The sequence below is a fragment of the Salarias fasciatus genome, chromosome 19 (assembly GCF_902148845.1).
Source record: "Salarias fasciatus chromosome 19, fSalaFa1.1, whole genome shotgun sequence".
NCBI lineage: Eukaryota > Metazoa > Chordata > Actinopteri > Blenniiformes > Blenniidae > Salarias > Salarias fasciatus.
This window is the reverse complement of record NC_043763.1, coordinates 7,236,495-7,259,879: the sequence shown is the minus strand read 5'-3', so window position 1 is coordinate 7,259,879 and position 23,385 is coordinate 7,236,495. Positions and strand designations below refer to the sequence as shown.

At 44.1% G+C, this 23,385-nt stretch overlaps 1 protein-coding gene across 1 annotated transcript in view; it reads right to left on the bottom strand.

Annotated features, from left to right (window-relative positions):
• Window positions 1-23,385, bottom strand: part of LOC115407111 (CD109 antigen-like) — a 103,266-nt gene that overhangs the window by 70,383 nt on the left and 9,498 nt on the right. Inside the window, exons 19-26 of the mRNA XM_030117471.1 lie at window positions 23,186-23,267; window positions 22,780-23,011; window positions 22,486-22,648; window positions 22,205-22,395; window positions 21,933-22,096; window positions 20,823-20,979; window positions 19,905-20,007; window positions 19,645-19,779 (exon numbers count right to left, since the gene is read on the bottom strand). Coding sequence (XP_029973331.1) covers window positions 19,645-19,779; window positions 19,905-20,007; window positions 20,823-20,979; window positions 21,933-22,096; window positions 22,205-22,395; window positions 22,486-22,648; window positions 22,780-23,011; window positions 23,186-23,267 — 1,227 coding nt within the window. The remainder of the gene's footprint in view (window positions 1-19,644; window positions 19,780-19,904; window positions 20,008-20,822; window positions 20,980-21,932; window positions 22,097-22,204; window positions 22,396-22,485; window positions 22,649-22,779; window positions 23,012-23,185; window positions 23,268-23,385) is intronic.

Genomic DNA, 23,385 nt, shown 5'->3' with positions numbered 1-23,385 from the left:
TAGAGCAGTGCTTCTCTCCATTCATTTGTAAGACGTAATTCTGATTTAAAAAAAAAAAACAATAGGTGAGGGATGAAACTGAAACATTTTAATAAAATATTAATTTCTAAAATAAAATTTGTGATAATTGGGATTAATTCAAGCCATTCACAGCTGCAGGCTGTACACGAACAGTTAAAATCGGAGGCCACTAACTGGCACAGAAAGTGTAATTTCCATTGCCCATATATTAGTAAACAGCAGCTCCCACACCAGGTTAGAGCTCGGTAGGCGTCTGGTTAGCGGTGGTTTTTGGGGGCGCAATGTGGTTTAAACTCTGTGATGGAGGATTGTCCTCCTACAGAAAAAAATTCCAAAAAGCTCATATTCATTTTGCTTAGTATGCTTGTATTTTCACCAATTCATAACCCCGTAAAAACAAAGGACGTACTGGAAAGATGTACATCTGTTTCTGTCCGCTCACCCCAACCGGAATAGCAGAAAGCCGCCATCTCTGAGCCTTCTGTAAAGGTTTCTTCCTTTTTAAAGGGAGCTTTTCTTTTCCACAGGTGCTTTTACTTGCGCATGTGGAACTGTCGGGTTTTCTCTGTAAAAGTGTCTAGAAATGACTGTGTTGTACTTGGCGCTATATAAATAAAGCTGAATTGAATCAAATTGAATTTAGCTTTATGAATAGGGATCATCAGAACTCTGAAACCCCACAAAATACTCATGTTGCAACTGAACTTTTGAATTTTGCACTTTCAAGATTTCTTTTATTTCCTCTTTCCAAATTCAGACTCATTGTAGCGCTCTGACATGTCTAATAATTTCTTCCATATCTTCATGCGGTGGGAATTCAAGCCCTCCATGGTGACTGCAAAAACACTGACATGTTAGCGATATTATTTCCATATTGATCTCATATAAAGTGGCTCTAAATCACTTCATTTGAATTCTCCTTTTCGCACATGATGTCACCCATCGTGTTGTTCTTCGTAAATCACCCGCCAAACGCACGTAAAATGAAACCAAAATCCATTTACGTGAACACCGCAATTTAGGAAATCAAGCCCTAACTGAGCTAATTTTCATAATGATGTGAGGAGTCACTTACACGGCTCACAAGTCCATGAGGTTTACGTTAAAACTTGTGGTCAGAAAAAGCAGCCAGGAGCCGGTCAACAGAGTATTTGTCAAGCGAAAAGTTGGATTGGTTAAAATATGATTGATAAACCAAGAAACAAAACAGAGTTGGCCGATCATTGACAACATGAAGGATGTTTACCGAACACACACGGAAACAAGAGGTCAACGAGATGCATGTGGACGAAACGAGGGTAGAAAGGCATCAACACATCAGAACACAAGGGAGCAGGAAGTTAAGACACCCGACACAAAAAATAGAGCAAACTAAACCAGATAAAGAGACCTGGCAGTGAACTTCCACCACAACGCTATCTTCTTCTGTGGTTTGGTGTTTGTAACCTGAACATCTGAAAATTCACAGCAGTGTTGAAATGTTCAAAGAAGCCAAAAGCACTGGCAGGGATCCACCAAAAACCTTCAAAGCTCTCCAGCAGAGACAGCAGCTTTAAATGTTCTGTTTCCAAACATCAAAACAGGCTGAGACAAGATATCCAAACATCTGATCCAAGAATTTGGTGTGAAGTAGAGTGACGATGCCAACATTCACACTTCTGATAATGACTGGTGTTCACAGCGTTCTCGCTCCAGGATACGTTTAATTTAACTGAATGCTGTGCGGCCGGGATCCAGTGAGCCGCTTTACACTTGCGAGTGTATTCTTGTGCGGTTTGACTGAAGTGTGAACAACAAGGTGCGAATCAAAGAGCTGTAAGTAAGACGACCAGAACACTGGATGCGACAGACCTCAGGAACACCGTATCCTGACAGTTCGTTCTAATTTATGTGCACAGCAAAACAAACCTGGATGCAGACTTTTCTCTCTCTTTTTTTTTCATTCCTAACGTCAGTCCAGACCAGGAGTGAACTCTCCTTACATGAAATTCAGTAGCGGAGCGGGTTAAAAAAACCCAAAAACAATGTGTAAATGGGTTCAGAATTGACTGAACAGGGTAAAAGTTGGATGGATGGCGTCAGAAGTAGGGCAGTAGGTGAAAAGTGGAATGGATAAACTCTTGAGCTATACTTCTCTGACTGCAGTGCACAGTGGGGATTTGAGCTCTACAACTCGTACATGCCTTTCGCTCATAGCTGTGGTACCAGCCGTACTCCAGTGAGAGTGTTTGACACTGGTTTGCCAGAGCCGAGTGAGGTCACGCCTTTAAGTAATGATCGCGCCGATCCCGGCGACGCCGTTTCCTGCTGGACGGTGATTATGTCTACACATGCAATCACTGGTGTCCCCTCACATAAAAACACAGGGGGAGAGTGGGGGGAACGGGGGAAGGGAACTCTTGATTTGAGGAACACCAGGTAACCTAACGCCGGTTCGAAGCATAAACTTCCAGACCTCACAGTGATGTAATGCGACTTCAGTGTGTGTGTGTGTGTGTGTGTGTGTGTGTGTGTGTGTGTGTGTGTGTGCTCGATTCCCCACCTGCAGCATGCGCGCCTCCAGACCTCTCCTCTAACAGTCAATAAAACATGGCAGCCGGAGAGCCGGGCCCACCAGCCGCACCACAAACGTGGGAAGTGCAGGAAGTGCTGAGTCGACACACTGCTGTATTGTTTCAGTGGAGAAATGTGATGACCGGAGAGGTTTGTCGTGTCGAACCGGGGTTTGAGGGCCTGCTTTTTAATGAGCGGAAAATAAAGCCGGGGAGCTGAATTTGCATGAAAGGCTTGGAAAGTAATCACGAGGCCCGGCGGGCGCTGCGACACGCAAACTCTCCGCCGCTGCCTGCAGTCGACAGAGGCCTGGATAAACCCGGATATTCACTCCTTTTGCACTCGTACGGAGAAAGAAACCAGTAACACGAATTTCTTTAAGTTGGATTATTCATCAATTTGGGCAACTTGAGCGCTGAAAGTATTGCTATCAGCACCTTCCACTTAGGTTGCTTCCCCATGTGTTGAATTAAGTATGAGCTCACTCCCTCAGCAGACGGTTGTGTCAGGAGTAAAAATTGTTAATGGGGTCGAGTCGACTGTGTCGAGCTGAGCCGATGCCATGACTTCATGCATTTTTCCTCGAACTTCTTTCTTGCAAAGAAAATGAGCAAATGACGGACCGTTAATCTCATTATCACATTAGCATCACTGGGCCACAGTTAGGGATAAACACCAACTACTACTCTACTGAAATGAAAACCAGAAACGGTTCTGACCTTAATGTGGCGGCTAAACCATGATCGTAAACAACTGAATGAACTATTTTTAATAATGATGAAAATAATTAAAGTGGAGAATATATCAGTGGAGGAATTCTGTTTAAATGGCTTTACTGCAAAATGTCCCATCAAGAGGACAATAAAAGAAGATGTGAACGATAAAGAATAGACTCAATATACAGCATTTTGACCACAAATCGATACCGGATAACTGAATTTTCTTACTGAGACTCAATGTATCAACACGAGAAGATGAAAACCAGGAACAAGCAGAGCTGCAACGACCAGGAGGAACGACAAAGCCATACTGGTGTCTGTTATGGAGGCTGTTGAGGGTTTTTGACGCTGTTGTTTTTTTTTTGTATCTTATTCCAATATTTTTTATGACTTTTATCAGGCAGGTTGAAGACACTCAGAGCTCAACCTCCCATTCAAACTTTGAGTTTAGGTCGCGGACTTCACTTTTTTTATTGTTTGTCATCAGTGTTACGTTAGTAGACACTTTAATACGCCTCCGTTTTCCAAACAATAGTTCATTCACTTCATATACAGTACATCAATAAGATATTTAGTTGACATTAAATACCTAATGTGAGATTAAACTGCAAAAACATCTGGTTTGGATGAGGTGTGGTTGGGAAATCTGTTACCTTTTTAAAAAGGAAGTTATCTGTGGTCTGTTGAATATCACAATGATCAAGCAGCTCCATAAAATATCTGTTAGGCATTAGTCTGTTATGTCCATAAAATTGTAAAACAACTGTTAAGCTACTGCAGTATTTAATGTTACAGTAAAGCACAAGAAACTAATGATCAAAAGCTTTGTGAAAATTATTACTATAATAAAATGGAATATCATGAAGCTGCGCTTTATTGTTTTTCACTTCTTTCACAAATTGCTGCTTTTATTCCTTTTGTTTCAAGTATTTTTCCAGATTTTTGGTGCAACTGTCCAAAAGTTTAAAAGAAGGAGACTATTGGATGTTTTTATGCTTTAGATTTATTCATAATTTTTCTGAACTCAAATGATAAACTAACTGTTGTGATTGTGGGCAGATGGTAAACTACACAAAGAATTCCTCCGACTGGTCTGGCAAGTGAAATGTGGAAAATAGATGGATGCTGTCCAGATCTTGAGGTTTTGGAAATAGCAGAAGTCTGGAAAGTGTATTAAAAAGTCTTGTTATTCCACACTGACGCGGAGCACACGCAACATTTTCTGTTGTTTTATACCTGCTGTCATTTGAGAGAGTATTTCCTGTTGTGCAGAACATACTGTTTAGCTGACCAGATCGCTGAGGAGGGATCAAAACCAATAAATCATACATTTTTTTAAAAAAAATGTTGGTTTGGAGCTTGACGGGAATTTCATTAAATATGTACCATGGTTGGAAAAATATAAGCAGCATCAGCAACCGACTTAAACAGGGGATACCATCTTCATACAAACATACGACAGCCAATGAAGACAAAAACGACAGCAGAAAGAACAGAATACTCGCGGTGTATTTATGAAGCCTTCTGCCACCCTCCCCACCTGCTGCAGGTCCTTCCTGTTGTCCTTACAGCTGTGGGGCCACAGCAGGAGGTCAGGAGGCTCTCCATGTCTGACTGGAGGACATTAACCAGCAGGAAACGGGGGAGGGGAACCCTGTGTCAGTTTCCGGAGGAAATGCAGCTTCTGGTGGGCCGTCCTCACCAAACGGGAACCGTTTGCCCTCCAGGTGATGTCAGCTGAGATGTGGATACCAAGAAGTACTTGACCTACAGAGGACAGTGGTATCGTTTTCATGGAATGCGGAAAAAGATGTAATTTTGTTTATTTATTTATTTATTTATTTATTTATTTATTCATTTTTTAATTTTAACATGATTTCATGTTGGACACTTCGTTTCCAGGAGCGAATGTTCAGGCCTCAGGGCTCATTAATCTCGTTGAACTTTTTTTTTTTTTGAGTCTGTTTGAGATTTCACTTCATTTGAGTTCCTCCTTCACAGACTCAGCCGGGGTTCGCTCAACAGTTTCACAGCTCCGATGTTCCAGTGAGAACTGCGATTGAATGTAATCACCCGGTGTGCTCTGTCAAAACGTGTACGGGCGCTAACAAAAATATTGAGGCGAGCCGCAGGCAAGCCAAGACCACAGGGAAGGTGAATCAAAATGTTTTTCTCCAAAATTAAGTCATACATGCCGGGTGGAAGCCTGCTCTCTGTCTGCAGCAGGTACTCCGATCCGATGTTGAAACGTCTCTACAGTTACGACACCAGCGCCGGCGTGTGTCTTAAGTTTCCTACGCACGAGCGGGGATGGTGGAAACTCGGGACAAGAGGAAATCCTTCGACGTGGTGCGCATCTGCTCAACAGCTCAGTGATCGAATGTTTATGCTCGTGTCGTACGGCTTATCATCGTTCCACTGGACAAAAAGGTCACTGAAAAATAATAGGAGAAATGGGAATTGCAGGTATGTTGTTACTCTCCTTATTATCTACATATACAAAGACATTCAGACTGAACTTTAAACCGTTCTGTCAGGCAAGCCTTGTTTTTTCAGAACAAGTCATCTCAGACCATAAGGTCTCACAGGAGAGCAAATCCAAATACTTTCCTCTGACTTCTGCAGGATCCGGGTGGCCCTGATTTCAAGCTGCACGGTCTGCTGCCTTTCACATCACTCTGAGTCTCAAGTGGCAGAGCGGCTCGGACAGGAAGAACGCTGACCACGGCGTTCCACCCGAAAAGCAAGATCTGATGTTGGGATTACCATCACAGTGGCGAGAGCGTGGCGAGCGCGCGGCCCATGAGAGCCGTGAAGAGTCCATGTTCTGTAGTGTAAAGTATATAGTGGGCTCATATTGGGCCAAGTGTCTCTCTGTGGGTTTATAAAAGTCAGTTCAGGATGTTTAAAGGAAACGTGGCCTGCTTTTTACGCCATTCCTCCCCACGTGAGGAATAATTTTATCAAAGAGTTGTGCAGAATGATAATTTGTCGGGTTTACGAGGCTGTTTATAGAATTCATTGCCCCTGAAACTGATAAAATCACTGTTAGTTAGGACAAAGTGAAGTGTAACTCCACTGGTCAGTTTCTGTGCTCTTTGCTCATCAGTGGGTGGAGAGGCCGACACAAGTCATCAATCCTTTCACACACACACACACACACACACACACACACACACACACACACACGCCCAGTCTTGTATTTCTATCCTTGTGGGGACCGTCCATTGACTCTCATTCATGTCTAGCCCCTAACCCTGACCCTTACCCTAACCCTAACCCACACCACAACAAAGCCTAACCCTAAAGAAATGTTTTTGCACTTTTACTTTTTTCAGTAACAACAACATGGTCAAGAAAACACTGTTTCTCCTACTTAGGACCGGAAAAAGGTCCCCACAAGGCACGTCGTTCCACGTTTTGCTATCCTTGTGGGGACATTTGGCCCCAACAAGGATAGAAATACAAGAACGCTCACACACACACACACACACACACACACACACACACACACTCCATGACCAGGAAACCCACATGTGAGCCCCTGGGTTTGAAGTGGAAAAATGGCTCTAAATCAGCCCACCACAACCAGCAGGATACAATTCAGCTCCAGCAGTCACCAAGATGCACGTGCAGGAGCACATATGTATACGCTCATCTCAGATTCAGCTTTCTGGTTTGTCTTTTTTTTTTTTTTTCAATGCTTGTCGCTGGAGAGCGAAAGAAAGAATAGAGAAATAGTTGAGGGAGTGAGGCCGTCCAATTAAGCAATTACAAGCTTTGAGGCCCAGATTTTCCATGAGCTAATGTCAGCAGCTCCTGGTGCTCACGACCGAGGCTCCGTAGCGTCTCCTGGAAAGAGGCCTGCGACGGGGAGGTGACGGTCTCTGATACAGATGGACGTGCATCCCTCTCTCCCCCCCAGGATTAGACAGAAAAGGCTTCCATCATACATCAGAAGGAATCCAGACAGCATGAAGACTCCTGAGAAAAAGCGGTGCTCGGTCAGTCTTTACCTTCGAGGTCCTCCACCCTCACCTTCCTGTACATCCCCCACCTGAACGTCTCGGTGCTTTCTTTCTTTCTTTACACTTTCTATCAACACAATAAATCCGCTGTCTCTCTCAAAGTCAACTTTCTAAGAACCTGCAGGGGTTACCTGGCGGAGGAGGTGGCGCTATATAGGTTCAGGAAAGCTGGATTACAGCCAGTCTAGACGAGGTTATGTAAGTCTTGGCACGCCTGGCTTTTACAGTTCCCACCGGCTCTCCGCAGGCTGCAGCCTGCATGGCATTGAGCTTAACCCAACTATATTTCATGCCAGACCGTGCGAAGGAAGGGGGATGATAGTGCCTGCCGCAGCGCACCTCCGCCTGATGCCTTTTGCATATGTCGGCTCCCCGAGCTCAGAGGCAGCGGCTGTAAAATCTATTTGGGTCAAAGCTATTACGTTTCAACTCTTGTTCCCTGTCTCAGCAATTTAGGGGGTTCGGGGTGCTTCGACTCCATTCGTCTCCATCCAGTAGATGTTTCTGCCTTATGGATGGAACATCGCTCAGAGGAAACAAGGAACACAACACAGAAGAGACAATGGAACATTTCTGAAGTATTTCAGGAAGGTTAGCTCAGCATGCGTGCTCTTTTTCCACCAACACCTTCCCAGCTTTTGTCTGCTTACATCCACGCTGTCTGGCTGTCGCCACTGAGCGAACTGAAGGTCCGCTCCAAAGTTAAGCTTCAACACTGATTGATGGGATCAGAAACATTACGGGAATAGTTTGATATTTTGGGAAGCATACCTCAGTTAAGCTTCAAAGCTGTTTTTTTATATCTTAGCATAAATACTCAAAAACAATTTTGAAGATATTTTTAACAAATTCACACAATCTTCCAAATGAAAAAAAAAAATCCTAACATCCAAAAAACGATAACATGATGAGCCCTGAAGGTGAAATGAGTTCAACTTGACTGCCTCTGACATGGGTCAGATGTTAATGGGCAGATAACCGGGTCAGAGCGCCTCAAAGACTGCAGCTCTTGTTGGGTGTTTTTGTGTCGGCATCGATCGAGAGTGGTCAAAGGAAGGAAAAGTGTTGAACCAGCAAATGGGTCATGGTCGTGACAAGGCTCATTGATGCACGTGGACCCATGGAAATCCCACATCGCAACTTCAAGGACTTAAAAGGATCCTCTGCTAACAACCTTGGCAGGAAGCACAGCACACCATGGGGAGGGATGTCAGATGAGTGTAAGGATGCACAGGTCAAGACTGTTTTAGATACATGCATTAAAGTGGACGGTTACGGCTGATTGGTGTAAAATAATAGTTTCTTTTGGTTTTCCTGTCATGATAAAGTCAGTGAGCCTATAGCTGTCACTGCTAAAGTGGTGTTTGGTGGTTAAGCTCTAACTGATGAATAAGACATCATGAATTCACAGATTTTGTCAAAGAAACCTAACAGTGCTGGTTGCATTTTTCTAAAATTAAGGGGAAAAACTATTTTCACCAGTTTAAAAGTTCAGATCATCCTGTTTTCGGTTTCGTTCTTTTGGCAAAGCCAGTTTGCTCAAGGCTACAAAAACAAATACTATTTGACTTTTTCTCTAATCCCGTCAAGACAGCACATAAGCAAACTCTTTTCCAAAGCGGCCACACTTTTCCTTGAAATGTAAGTTTTTCCGCTCTGGGTACACGACGACGAAGGAAAAAATGTGATTTGGAATGTAACACAGTCCACATCCAGTTTCTCTGTGACAAATGATGCACCTTCACAGCCAAGTTTACAATACGTCTCATGAAAATCCATCACTGACTGTGATTTGACTGAATACCGGAACACTGTCACGGACGCCTTGTTCCCAATCACTGCACTGTGATGATTTCCATCTCACTTTTAGCGTGTTTTTACGTACAGTAACCATGAATCACATGTGGAAGCGTGGCTCTGCTGGGCTGGATGTTTTTCCAGGTACACTGAAGCATCATTTCCAGCAGCTGGTGGAGATGATCCAAAGCAGCAGATGACCGTTTGGCCTCGTGTGGATCTCTGATGTTGAAAAGAAAATTCCTCAGAGTACAAACAATAACTCAACGGCAGCGAGCAGCGGCTTGACGGTGCATGGTGGTATGGGGAGATCAGAGGGAGTCATTAGGATACAGGAACTGATGATGGACTGAAGACTTCAGCAGACAGGTGGCTTCAGATGTGGAGGATTTGAGCCAAAGAGGGTTCGCAGCCCGACGGTGAGCCTGGGACTGACCATGCTGGGAAACGAGAAAGAGATTGATGGACTTAATTTCAGTACAGGGTCTCTCTTTAAACGCCACATGAGTTTAGAATGAGGGTCCAAACACAGCGTGGTTCCGGCTAACAAGCATATGCATGCAGCGAGCGGTGGCACCAGGTCCGTGTTTTCAGTGATGGAGCTGATTGATGAAACCCAGCGCAACCTTTTACCTCACATTTATGTTCGCCATAATCAGAGAGCAGGTATTTGAGAAGGAGAAACCGCAGGAGAGAGTCAAAGTGCCGCACTGGGTTTGGAGGGTTTGTGTTGTTTCTATCTGTCACTAACCGGTACCACTAAAACGCTGTGTTATTCTTTTTTCCCCTGCAGTTTCAGACATCTCGCTTGTTCTGGATGGTAGTTAGTCATCATAAAGCAGTAATCTGGACTGAATATGGTGTAACTCCACCTAGGCTTTGGTGGGAACAAGAAATGCTAAAACATTGCAACGCTGGCATTGAGTAATGCTTTTTTTATTCTCATTGTTGATTGGTGTGAATTATATTACTTGAGAATGCAACTTTCTGAACTCTAGACAGCAAACGTCCAAACTTAAACAATTCCATGACATAGATTCACAGAGGAAGTCTGAATGCTGATAAGAATCACAACAAAATTTTGTTGATACTCTCATAAAAAAAATATGAGACTGAAATTTGCAGTTCAATAAAAAAAAATAATTTCAAACACAGAATTAAATTCATAGTAAAAGCACACAAGGTTAAGATGGCTACTTGTCTATGGATTCCAAAAACTACTAAGACATATAATATTGTATCTATACATTTCTCAAGCTAAGTTAAGTTATTCAAATAAACATCACTACTTTGACCGAGGTAAAAATGTAACGGTGGCCACCGGTGGGTTGGACATTGTGTCAAGTGAAAACTCATCATTCTGGTGTTTTCATTCCAGAAAAACTTGGCGATTACTCAACATTTTGTCCACACAGAAACACTGAAAAGTTGGCATGCAGAGCCATGAGTTGGCGCTGTTGGAGAAAAGTAACATTTCCCCCGTCTCTCCTAAATGACGAGGCGGCTTTTCAAGCTCAGTGAGGTAACTTGAGGGTGAGCCCTGGATTTTACTGGGACTGCATCATGGTAACTTCTTATGAACAAAGCCTTCTTTTTGGTAATGAATATTGAGTGAAGGATTTACGAGAGTGACTGATAATCCAAACTGCTCTGGACACAGAGTCTGTCGGTTCATCCAGCTCCCAAAAGCTGGGCCCAATCTCTGTTTACACATTCAGGGAACAGGTTGAGAACATTCGATCACCAAGAGCTTTAATCATTTGTTTCACCGGACAAAACTGCGAGGCTGAGCTCCAGATATCAGAAACAATGCTTCGATTAGTCCAACGCCCCCGTAATCAGGTCGGATGAACGCTACGGGCTTCCACCAGAGTTCCCCCCGGCCTCACCCCGCCCTGTGGCTGGATACCACACTGTAACCACCAAAAAAGAAAAGGAAACCGATTATAATTATCCTGCAAGAAACTCCCAAACATCGTCTCACATTACCTCAGCAGTCAAATAATGAGAAGCACATTATCCTGACGGTAGCTGCAGCAAAAGATGGAGAAGGACAATTAGGTGCACAATCAGCCAGAATTTAGCGTTTCGGTACTAATAGATCATAAAGCAAAGGAGAAGAGGTAGGAAAGGAGGTGAATACTTCAGCCGGATAGAGTTACATTATCTGTTTTCGACAAATGTTGCCCCATTTTTCCTGGAATTCTCCACGAGAAAAACGTCAGAATGACCGCACAGAGGGGCTCTCAGGCCAGAGTCTGGGCTATAAAGTTTATGGGCTTGTGACAGGGAATAAGATCAAGTTGAATTAGAGCTTGAAAAGAGCTCAGGAAGCAAATTTATTTTGAACAAATATACTCATATATTACCTAAACCATTATATCTACAGTGTTTTTTTCCTTGCTATCGGAATATATGATCTCATGAAAAGGTTTCACACGTCTGAGCGCCGCTCCCGAGTGCCGCCCTAATAACGTTTACACCCGAGCACACCCGTGGCCATTAAGGGTAATGGACGGCAGCATTTTACCCCTGGAAGACTGAGCTTTGCTTATCTTCCGTGGCTCTACCCAGGGTGCCTCCCTATAAGCCTGTCACTCAGTGTATTAAAGCGAACCCTCTGGGTTACGCTGCTGAGTTTTATACCATTCGCCCGTCTGCAAAACTCCTTAAACTAGCTGTGACAGGAAATATTTAGACAACAAGATCAGGTCTGTTGAAATCACAGGACAGATGGGACCAGCCGGAGCTCTGGACCGACAGGAAAGCAAAGAGCAGAGAGAGGAGGGCCTGTTTTAAAACTGGAAGGATGTTTCGCTTCGTACGGACTAACATGGAAGAGTGTGAGTTTTTCAAAGCACCTGATTGAAATATTGTCCATTAAATGCTGAAATCACTTCAAACAAGTATGAACCTGGAGATTATAACTGTTTAGATTGCAAGACAAAGAGATCCTGGAACAAAAAATATCACAAAATTGCAACCAAGGTTTGATACTTTGGATGCACAACTTTCAATAAAAACACAGGAGGCACTCGCTCCCTGTAAAGTGAACCGACTCATGGGGTCATTCGCTATCTACCCGTGGAGAGTAACTATTGACTATGTAGCATTTCATAAAAGTTCCACCTTGGGAGCCATTTTAAAAAAGTTGAGTTCCCGATGTCATGTACATGGACCCAAGAAACACAAAGAAAATGTTCCGTTTTCACTTGGAAATGTTACCGCTGTAAACACTGCATCATGAAAAGAAATTAAACTGAAAACCTGATATGAAATGGAAATAGTGTCATGCTTGCTTTGTGCCATTGCATCTTCTTAGGATTCTGTTATAAAGCTCACTTCACTGCAACGAAGGTGGAGATGCTGAGAAAGGAAACATGAGAAAATGAAAGTCAGATTCATTTTACTCAAAAAGACAAAGAACCGACTTATATCAACTGGAAAATATATATATGCCCTGAGTAGCATCTCAAGATATGTCAACCAAAAACTGCTCTCTCTCTCTCTCTCAATGAACAAAAGTGACTTTTTAAACCAAGAAATTCCAAAACCTCCTTTAGTGATCCAGAACTCGATCATTCAAAGTCGCGTAGCATCTCTAGATAAAATGTGATGAATGAAGTGCTGCCATCTCTCGCTCTTTTCCCAGCAGCAGTCGGGTCTGGTCGTTTTTACGCCCTCATTATCATCCAGCCAGCGAAGCAACGCAGCACCAGGGTTTATTTTCCCAGCTCCCTCGGTTCATCAATCCCATGATTCCCGCTACCGCGCGAACCCCCTCGTGTCACACGGGACGCTCCGTCGCGCAAATCCACACGTCTCACGAGGCGTCGGGGCGCTGCTAATCAGAGCGCAGGAACTCCCTCTCGCTCTGCGGTTTGGACACATAATAATCCCGCGTCACTCAGACACGTCCGTGCGAGGCTTCCACACATAAACACTCGTGCTTTGATTGTCTCCCTTTTCTTTGTGCCTTCCCTCCGCGCACGGCGGCGGCGGCGGCGGCGTGAACCCGTTTCCACCTGCTTCTGATTACTATAATTGGCGCCGAGGCTGAGGAAACGTGTGACAGCCGAGTCCGGGGCCGGGGAGGCTGACCCCGGTGAAAAATGAGTGGAAAAACTAAAACGAGTGGGTGGGAGAGGTCAAACCAAGCAAACCGGTGGAGTTTAGTCTGTCTCTCACCGGCAGGCCCTCGCTCGCTCGCTCGCTCGCTCGCTCACTGACTCATGATGCTCGGGATTACAAGGCCGGATAAATGGAGCGCAGAGGCGATGAGTCAGGAAGGCGTCCGGAGCCAGGCTGAAGTAACCGCTCGCGCCCCGGGAGCCGGGACCGTGGAAGCCTCCTGCAAGTCATGTCCTCTCACCAGGACGAAAACAGCTTCTTTCTGTTTTTATAAATGTCAGCGTGCGGCTGGGAAGTGGCTAAAGCGGTCGTCCAGTCACAGAACAGGAAGTACACAGATGTCACAGGAATATGACTATTCCCAATATCGAACCGCAGACGAGTAAAATGCTGCTTATTTAACACTTAAAATGGTCATTTGAGACGAAAATCACCAGGCTGTTACAGTGAGCAGGCAGTTCGTATTTGGGAAAAGGTATCAAAATGTGGTCATTTCTGTGGATTTCAATCTTTTAATGAGATTTTAATGAGGAAAGTACTTGATGCACATCAAAAATGAACCATGGTTCTGAGTGAAATGGTGCTGAAATAGTGATTCATACAGGAACAGTTCTAATTGGTTTTAATCGGTTTGATTAGGAGTCTTTGCGTATTTTTTTCCACCTCTGCAAACACAAACATGTGATCATTACTTCCACATCATAAGTACAGCACTGAAAAAAGTCATTCACTGAATTTAACTATGTAGGATAGCAGTTCTCTTTTATAACTGTGATTTTGTGTAAAAAATACTTTTTAAATTCCAATTTATTTTAGTATTCAATTTTCTTTAAGGTACAGAAAGTAAATGAAAGTTATTTACTGTTTGTACATGAAGATACATCAAACACATTATATATAATGCAAGATGTATTAATGATTTTTTCTCTTTACTACCTTTTTTACTGTCCTTCCTAGTTCAGTTTTAGTTGCCAATACATTTAATATCAATATTCGCTGCTGAAAACTTAATTTTTATCAATCTGTAATCAGATTTTTAAGCTAAATTTAGGATTCCCAATAAATGTGTAAATGATAGGTCTTGGCTGTTATGTTTTGGCGGGGAGATGAGGACTCAGAACGCCAGACACGGCTGTTGTTGATAGAGAAACTCATAATGCCAAACACAGGCAAAAACAAAATTCCAAAAACCTAAAGTACTTAAAATTAAGGGAGCGTAACCCAAACAAATATTGAAAGCGATAGACTCACACTCGGGAGTTCAGACAGAGAGGAAAGCAAGCAGATTCAGACAAGCCCTTTATAAACCCAAGTCACCAGGTGAAAGACATCAGGAATCGAACATGAGGAGCGGAAACAAAAGAGAGAAGGTGAACCAAATGAATCAAACATTTTCTGTGAGAATTCACTTTTTATTTTACCCTCAGAATCTCCATCAGATTTCCACTTATGTACAATAAGGCGTATGCTGCTATCGCTTTCATAAGATGCCGTCTAAAAACCGACCAGTTTGCATCATTTCCACGAGTTTCCAGATGATAGATAAACACAGACATATCACTTCTGGACCTGAGCAGCTGTGTGTGAGTCTCAGTCGCCGGGCTTGCAGCAGCTCGCTCAGCACACACAGCAGCAGCAGCGCTGAGAAGTTGCTGACAGGCCGAAAGGCAGTGACTCACGTAAGTATTTATCTTTAGATGCACAAACACACACATACACACACACACACACACTCGTCAGCCAAGCGCAGAGAGGGGTGGTGACACAGCATGAGCCATACTCCTGGAGTCTGCTACCTGAGAGGATCATACCATAAGGATGAGATCAGGGGCTGCTTTACCAGAAGCAGGCCGGCGGAGTGGGCCGCTCCGCCGCTGTGGAGTCCCCCGCCGCCGAGCGCGGATCCGTCTGTCTGTCTGGGTCGGCCCGCTCAGGGTCGCCCAGAGGTTGGGTAAATACTCCCTCGCTCTGGGTGGGATGGAGGCTCAAAGGGATTTTCCATGACTGGCCCCGGTGAATGGAGCGTGGCTCGCCAAACAAACGCATCATCCTCCTCCCCATCGCGGACGGAGGGAGTCGTTTAGGTAGCATCACTGGGGACCTTCGCCGTTTCCTCCCGATTCATCTTTGTTGCTGCTGCCACCCCCGATTCCTGTCAGCACACCAACAACAGTGGGTTTTCCATAAGATGGCGGCTGCTTGTTGTGGTGATTTTTTCCGACTGAAGTCATGGGGGCAGAGGCCACCGGGAGTCATTTTCTATCTGTTTTGGGGATAAAGTTTGCACTGAATAAAGCCTCAAATTTGCCAGAAGCACATTCGAACCGCGTCCTCCTACATGGAAGATCTGCGGTCGCGGAGCTGGTCGGCGTGGTGCGATCCATCACCGCAGCACGCCACTATATCACAGCGTGGTCACGTCGGATGTGTCGCACTGTCAGCTAACTCCTCCGAGGATCAGATCTGTTTAACATCTTTTCTCTCAGTCATGCACAGTCTGGAGATCCACATGCACGGTGTGAATCGCCTGCTCGAACAAAAGACTCACTTCATCTTGCTTTCTGTCACAGAGTCCAACAACAATATTTTTTGTCTCTGCAGTAGCTCCCATCAGGAGCTGCAGCTCGTAAATAAACATGGCCTTCACTTTGTTTGCCCCGTTTGCGTCTCCTTGGCGACAGGCATGTGGCCAGCACTATTCCTGCACGGCTACATCAATAAGAGAGAATATCAATAAAAATGCCATCAGACTCTGTGGACGTTTGAGACCTTTGAAGTTCTTGGGAATGATTCTGCCCAGAAACTCCCAGAAACCTCAGCAAAAATAGAAAGAAGTGATTTCTGTAAAATGCCAAATAGTGGCATCCGCTGTTAAATCCTGAATCTTAGAGCTACGTCAGCATCTGTCAATGAAAATGTACAATCTCTTCTAGGTAAATCATAAATAACCACAATGAGTTCATTACTTCATTTGCTTGAAGGATCATCCTGTGAACCAGATTGGAAACTCAATCGGCAGGCCAGTTTAGACAAACAGCGCTGCTGCTGTCGTCTCTCAGAGGTGTCAGAGTTCATGTAGGAAACACACTCATTACGAGTCAAAGAAAACAATTACTGTCAATAAATCTGGCTTCACTTTGAGGGAGTTTACATCTTCTTTCTAATCTCCTCTTGCTCTGGACAACAGAGTGGTGAAAGATAGATACCCTGCGAGGTCATTAATCTTCTTCTTCTCCGCCTATCCGGGTTTTTGCAAAGAAAAACATCCCTCGGCTCACCTTAGACTCTCAATACTTTCGCTGCACTTAGCCTGACCCGTCTGTCAGCGAAGGCCGCTGCAGGAGACAGTCGTCGGGTCCCCGACATGCTGAATGCATGAGCTCATGACGAGTGTACGCCCCTGATTGATGTCTGTTTTTGCAGCCTGACCCACAACAAGGTGCAGGCCGGCAGGGGTCGCGCACTGTGACCTTTTCTGTGTGTAGATTTATTCCACATGAATACATAATCGGAGCCACAACGCAGTAAAAAGATCTGCAGGAATTCAACATTAGAGCGGTGTACAGACTGGTAAACAGGATGCTATTATTATTCTGTGTTCATAAAGGAGCCTGCAACTTTCCTGGAATCATCTTGAGACCACAGCCTCCAAATATGATAATCACCTTCTGTATTTAACCGCAGCAGCATCGCAGTACAAAAAAAAAAAATAAAAGCGTGAACATGCTAAAAGTGTTTTCTGTCTGAAAAACCATCAGCTTTTCTGGACCCCAGGTTTTCTGTGAGCTTAAAACACCTCCACGATTATGGTACCAAGCTTGCCATCTAGTGTTCCTGCAGAGGGAAGTGCAGCTTTCAGGCGGAGTGGAGGAGCTGCGGGGCGACTGTGACGATGCCTGCAGGCTGTGCTCAGGATTTGGCTCGTGCTCATGTATGGTCAAAATATAAAATATGCTCATATATTGATGGTAACTTCTGTGGATTAACAAAATGTGAAATCCTACTCAGCACATTTTGTACTTGACCATAAAACTTCCTTCATTAATATAAACTGTGATTATCAGAGGTGGAGAATAAACAGATGCGAGTCACTCAGGGACACTCTTTACATACCTAACATAAGCCACGGGCGTTAACTGCTCAAACATGTGTGTGTCTGTACGCAGTATGCATTTACTTTTTGCAGAACATCCCATATTTTCCATCCTGAGTCTGTTTGTGTTTATGAATGAAAGGCTTTATTTGTCCCTGCAGGGAATCTGCTGTGCTGTGAGCCTCATAAAACATACACACATAAAACCAGACATGCAAATCCATTAACACACCAAAGATCAAGTCAGCACATGTTCAAAACAAACAAAACAACAAAAAGAAGAAACATGACATTATGTCGAGGTCAAACATTATCATACAGCGGCTGCTGTTCAGACCTCAAGCCGCTGGTGAGGATTCAACAAATGCAAAGACTTTTTGGACGACATTCAGCACCGTTTCTGCATATATGAAGCTTTAAAGCACAATAAGTGTGAGTCTGTGTGAGGAGTAAAGCTGTCAACATGGAGCCACGTGTTGACATTGTACAAAGAAATGAAAATAAACCCTAAAGTGACCACAGCACACAATAAAACCTGCAGCACTTCAGTCAGAGAACACATGGTTCAGATCTACAAAGGGCAAAATTTACACCAAACATAAAGTTAAAATATTCAAGCTCGGCTCTGGAGGGAGTTCAGATCTGACACCACAGCATATGCAGAGGTTAAAGCACATAACACCATCAGTTTTGTGGAGCCACATGACATGCATCAATGAATCTGATATCGAATGAAGGTATTGACCACTAGACACTGGATCAACACAGGACTGCAGTTTTGAGGTGATCTGACCCAGTATCCAGCGTTGACCTGCTGCCTGACATGTACCAATCACTCACACCCAGTTTTGGCTAAATTGGCGTCACGGAGGCGTCCAGAGCTCATCCTGTCTCTGAGTGAGAGCAAGTCTACACCCTGCAGAGGTCACCAGTCTATCTCAGACCACACACAGAGAGGAACCCATAAACAAGCACACACAACACAGGAAGAACATGCAGACTGGTGCCAAAATAAAATGATTACATTGTGATTTACTTCATCCTTCAACAGTCATAATGGTTACTAATCTTGCACACTGCAAAAAAGAGTAGCTAAAATATATTGACAATAAATTTGAGGAAATTACTCGTAAAACTAGTGAAATTATCTGCAGAATCATGTGGCAAGTAAATTTTACGTGATAAGAGATCATAAAATAAGATTTTTACACCCAGAAATGAGTCTATCTTAAATTTATCTTGAAACAAGTGGGATGAGAATTTTTATTAAAAACAAGACTAATTACCTTGTTTAGACTTTTAGTTTTGCAGTTTGCAGTGCATTTGTTGAGTAAAAAAGGCTCTTTGATTTTTGTTTTTTTCTTATTTTGAGTCAAAAGCTCATGGTCTTCACCATTTTGCCCCTTAAAAAGAAACAGCACTTCAGTCAAAAAAAATACTTGAAACTATGAATCTACAGATCTTTTGGATTCCATATAAACATTGGTATGTTATGATCACGTCTGTGACGTCAAACTCTGGGATGACTTGCGTGCGTGTGTGTGTGTGTGTGTGTTTGTGTGTGTGCGTTGCTTGTGCAGCGCAGTGTGCATTCCTCCGGCTCACAGTCAGGTGCTGGAGCGAAGGAGCTCGAAGGGCTTCATCTCTCGCCAGAGGATCTCAGAGGTCACATTCCCCGTCAGGTTCCTGTATTTACACACTGACCCGGGTCTGGATCTCCCCTCCAGTCAGACTGTTTCTGATCAACAGGGGTGAAAACACCTTCAAGTCCAAAATCAGCCGTTCACTGGCGGAGAGAGCTCCAGAGCCGAAGAGGGAGGATCTTTTTTAAGTCTTTATATGAATTCAGGCAGCTCAAAATGCCTGTGTTTTCGGCCAAAGTGCTGGAAACAAGACAAAACAGGACACATATGGAAGAGAGAGAATAAATCCACTTTGTTTGCTCTGCTGCCAACTATACATGACTTTCAGTCAACACGTGGACTCGAACAAAAGCAGCCCTCAAGAGGAATGTGGAAATATTTATTTGTTTTATAATGTGCAAAACTCAAAAAAAATATGCTGGATACACGTATGGAATTCAGAACAATCCAGCCAAGGATCGTGTTTGGATTCTTATCTTTGACAAATGAAAAGCAAAAACAGCAGAAGGCACATTGAGAAACAGAAACATCCAGTGCATGTCACTTTACTGGAATCATCTATAAGACATTTGCGTTTGTTCGCTTTTCCTCTCATTAAAGCACAGTGTGTAAAACAGCGGCTAAAAGAAAGAAGCAGGTGATTTTGGGGGCTGCAGCACCGGCGGACTGAGACTGCAGGGAGGAGACGGTGATGGTGAATCCTGGGAAACAGTCGAAGCAGCCTTCGCCACAGAAGAAGCAGGAGTCGGCGGCGTGGAGCTCGGGGGAGTTGTACGAAGCTGTTGCCCTCCTCGCTGAAAGACAAATCAATTGAACAAAGACCCTTAAACGTCATCTTAGCACTGTAGAGGCCAGTACATCAGAAAGGCATGACCTTTAACCTGTATTTCGATGGCTGAGAGCCACCGACTGTACTCACTGGGTTCATAGTAGTCATAAACCAGCACCGCGGCGTCCTGTGTGCGAGCCACTTTGAACTTCCTGACAATCGGAAGTTGGATGCAAACTTGTGACTTGGTAATCTGCAAGAAGACATGAAAAAAATTAGAAAAAATGGAGGGATAGATAAAGTATAGACAGTGCAAATACGTTCAACCTCACATTAACAGAGGACATGAGGGAAGAGTTGTTCTTGGAAGAGCACCTAAAATAAAGTAAAACTTCCACCAATGTCTCTCTTTCACATCTAGATTGTCTGATTTTGCTGTTACGAATCCTACATGTGTTCAGAACCTGTTGATAATCTTAACTCCAGCTCATCACTTTAATCTGTTCTTAATGACTGGTCTGGTTGAATAAAGGTCAAATAGAAACAGACTTCTCTTGGCTTTGTTGGTCAATTTAATTCTGTCTGAGCATGACTTCTCTATTTTCCACAGTCGACATCAGTATTAAGTTGGATATGTCCTCTTTATTACACTGTTTTCTTCAACAACATCTGCTTCAGACTATTTAACAGAATCCAAACCAGCATCGGCGTGAAGCAAGAACAACAGTATCTTATTGTAGTTTTTATCATGTGAAATAAACAGAATGTAGATTGTTTCAAGTTTAAATGAAGGACGTGACATTAATAATTTCTAGGTTTGAGGTTTTTTTTTTTTTTTCCAGGAGAGTTGAGTAAATCGCATAGTGCTTGGTTGAATTACAGTAAAGGTTATTTAGTGGTGAGCAGGCTGTGTTCTCCTGTATCTCTGTGGGTTTTACAGAAACTGAAGCCTAATCTGAATGTAGCAGGTTAAGATGAAGGGCAGATAGATAGATGGATGGATGGATGGATGGATGGATGGTTCAGAACCTGACTGTGAAAAAAAGAGCGCATTAATTAAACACTTACTGAATCCAGATATAAGCTGATCTTGTCAGGTTTTATCTCCACCTTCCTGATGAGCTCTGCTGAAGCGGCAGCTCCAGGAGAAAGAGCGAAACCGCTGAGCATGCAGACGTCCATGATGACCATCCCCGTTCTGGGAATCGCCTCGCTGTCCTTTAATCTGGAGGAGGTGACAAAAATTGAGTCCGACACGTGAACATCATCGATTATACTAACACAGTTTCATGTGTTAGACTCACTTTGTGCAGATAGAGAGGATCATGTGACTATGATCGCCATCATCAGTCAGATTAACGTGGAGATAAAAAGCTTCTTTGACAGGTGGGACGGTCCTTGACGCTGCTCCAGCCTCCAGGTTGTAGAAGACATTAAGCTGGATGAATTCAAAAATACAGAACTGATTAAAACTCAACAGATGAGAAATCTCACCAGGGAAAGCTGAAATGCATAGTTCCTCCTGTGCTGTTAAAAGCTTTGAGATCTGATCCCACAGACAATAAATGAACTCCAGGTGTATTTCTGCATTTTCTCACTTGTTTCAGCGTAAAACATTACGAAGCCTTTCAAAAACAGGAAATGTAGCATAAGTGGGATCTCTGGGAAGTATGGAACATGGTGAAATGATTATTTTTCACCGTCGTCCTCAGCGAAGGTACACCAGGAGCGCCTGGCTGCGGTCTGTGCCCCAGATGTTCCCTGCTATAGGAGTCTGTCATCGTGTAGTACTTGCGTTTAGCTGTTTCGATTTAGCATGTATAACGCAGGACGCGGAGCTGCGGGTGAAGCCGTAATGCACAGCTGCTGCGATCCATTTATTCTGGGCACACTCCGGCGGTGGGGCTGTTTGTTGATCTAAACATGTTGTAGATATAGAAGCATTCCTGCGACGTGAGGGTCGCTTTAAATCTACCGCCTGCAACTCATTTCTGCGATGTAATGGATACGGATGAAATGGTTACACAGTTTACCTGAAATATGGTAAATCCTCTTCCTTCCATGTAAATGTTTAGATGTAGATCACGTTCAGCAGTCAGCTAGGGAAGATGAAGTCAAACTCTAGATTAAAGAGAGTCCGACTCCAGCTGAGGCAAATCATCTGATCGGGCGGCTCACGAGCGCACCTCTCGGCTCTGATGCTCTCGGTAGTTGGTGGAGTCGATATGAAAAAGAGACGTGAAAGAAGACGACGGGGCGGAAATGTTGAAGTTGAGTTCAATGGTGTCTGCGCCGCTATACACGGCATAGCAGACCAGAGCCTGGAGGGCGACCACCGTGTCCTGAGGAGGAAGGAATAGAAAGAAAGAAACGAAAGAAAATGTTGTGAATGAACTGTTTTGCTGCTCTATTTTATTGTGCCAGCGACGGTTAAAAGGTTTTACTCTCACCTGCGTCGTCCCGAAGCCCCCGAAAGAGCTGAGCTGCCTGGTTAACCACTTCATGAGAGCGATGCCTTCAACAAAACCGCCACGGCTGAGCTGGGCCAGCAGGACGTAGGAGACCATCTCGATCTGGCTCGAATGCCACTGCTGCTCATGAGAACTTGAACCGGGAGATGTGCTCCACATCTTGACTCCATCTGATGGAAGAAAGATGCATTTGTGGTTGGATGTCAGACTTGTGGCGGTGACGGATGTTATCATTAATGGTGCAGAATTTTCTCATGCACCTGTGTCGTCGGCTCTCCTGTTGAGTTCATCGAGGACAGTAACAGTGACGGGACTGCCGGTCAGGGCTAAAGCGTACGCAGCCAGGCCCAGGCTGTAGTTACTGACTCCTCCGCCCGACACCTTGTTCTCCAGGTACGTCTGGGCCAGAGTCACGTGGGCTGGCTGCTCGGATTCATCTGCCGATTTCGCGTTACACTGCAAATTTGACATGAGCGCATTTAAATTTTCCTCTGCGAGGCTCGTTTTCATATTGAAACAACCACAAATTGTTGGTGGATGTTAATATTTCTCACAGCAAAGGTTCCATCCTCCAGAAGAGCCACCAGGACATAAGCAGTGAGAGCGACTGAATCTCGATCGATTCCCTCCTGCATCTGGGTGTGGATCACCCTGCCGGCCTCGCTGAACTCCCCGTCGGGTCCTTGGCGTTGTATGAGCCAAGTCCGGGCCGAGTCCAAGACCTTCTGGTCTATGTGCATGTAGGGTTTAGCCAAGATGAAGCATCGCAGCACAAAGGCTGTCAGCCTGGCATCACAGAGAGAGCGAGAAGAACATCAGAGCGATAAAACTTAGATCACTGCTAAATATTATGTATAACTGCTTCATAATTAGGACTAAATCACTTGAACAGCTGCTAACAGAGTCAAACCTGGCCTGAGAAATGGATGGATGAACATAGAGGGCCCATTGATTACCCACCATGTGCTCCCAGAGGCGTCCCTGCTTCCAAAACCACTGAAGGAACCATCGTCTCGTCGGTACAACAGCTGCTTCCGATAGCCTTGTTGCAACATATAAAACACGCTCATCATGAAATACGACAGAAGGCATGGCTCATAAAACTATTGATACTGATGGAACTTTTCCACATTATCACATTACAACCACAAATGTAAATG